This window comes from Cebidichthys violaceus, unplaced genomic scaffold (assembly GCF_023349555.1).
Source record: "Cebidichthys violaceus isolate CVI_PGR_0920_01 unplaced genomic scaffold, fCebVio1.0.p SCAF_12, whole genome shotgun sequence".
Classification (NCBI taxonomy): domain Eukaryota; kingdom Metazoa; phylum Chordata; class Actinopteri; order Perciformes; family Stichaeidae; genus Cebidichthys; species Cebidichthys violaceus.
In genome coordinates this window covers 11,398,656-11,399,433 of record NW_027176285.1, presented here as the reverse complement: position 1 = coordinate 11,399,433, position 778 = coordinate 11,398,656, and the positions used below count along the sequence as shown (strand labels likewise).

Here is a 778-nt window from a genome sequence, read left to right as displayed (position 1 = left end):
GCCGGCGGCATGGCGACCAAACCAAAGCCGGTTTGGTGGAGGAGCGGATGCGGGTGGAAGACAAAATCAAGCTCACAGGTTTGTGGGGGGGAGGGGGGCGGGGGGCTGATCTGCAAATAGGGGGGAGGAGGAGGAGGAAGGGGAGGGGGGGGGGGGAGAGAGAGAGCCGGTACAACGTCTCGGTCCGGATGAGAGAGCGCGTGCCGACGGTCCGCGTGTCAGCGCAGCATCCTCCTGACTGCGAGCAGTGCCTCCTGCTTTCTGCCTCTCTCCTCCGCGGACTCTTCACTCCCTCACTCCCTCTCTCCTCTCTCCCTCCCTCCTTCCACACACACAGACCTGACCTCAATGGTAATGAAACTTTTACACAAATGAGAGCGAGAGAGAGAGAGAGAGAGAGAGAGAGAGAGAGAGAGAGAGAGAGAGAGAGAGAGGCACTATATATATTTATATATATTTGTCAGGGTGACTGTTGCAGGCTGCAGTAAAGATCAGGACACAGTTACATAAGAGAAAGAGAGAGAGAGAGGGGGAGAGAGAGAGAGAGAGAGAGAGAGAGAGAGAGCGAGAGAGAGAGAGAGAACGTTGTCCCATGTGGTGCAGATGGACTGTGTGGATGAGGTGGATGTGTGCTGGTGGTGCTGGTTGTGACTTACGACCCCGTCCCGGGCTGCTAATCCCTTTAAGTAGCTGTATTTCACTGAAGCAATCTATCTGCAGACCACAAGCTTTACAGTCAGATGGACCGAACACGCCGCAGGCTGATAACCGCTGACAT

At 55.3% G+C, this 778-nt stretch overlaps 1 protein-coding gene across 2 annotated transcripts in view; it reads right to left on the bottom strand.

The window, feature by feature from the left end:
* LOC137869152 (seizure 6-like protein) overlaps positions 1-341 on the bottom strand; it is a 48,690-nt gene extending 48,349 nt beyond the window's left edge. For both annotated transcript variants that reach the window (XM_068706356.1, XM_068706357.1), the window contains exon 1: positions 1-341. This exon is cut by the window's left edge and continues 86 nt beyond it. In XM_068706356.1, coding sequence (XP_068562457.1) covers positions 1-11 — 11 coding nt within the window. In that variant the 5' untranslated portion in view covers positions 12-341.
* Between the last annotated feature and the right edge of the window lie 437 nt (positions 342-778).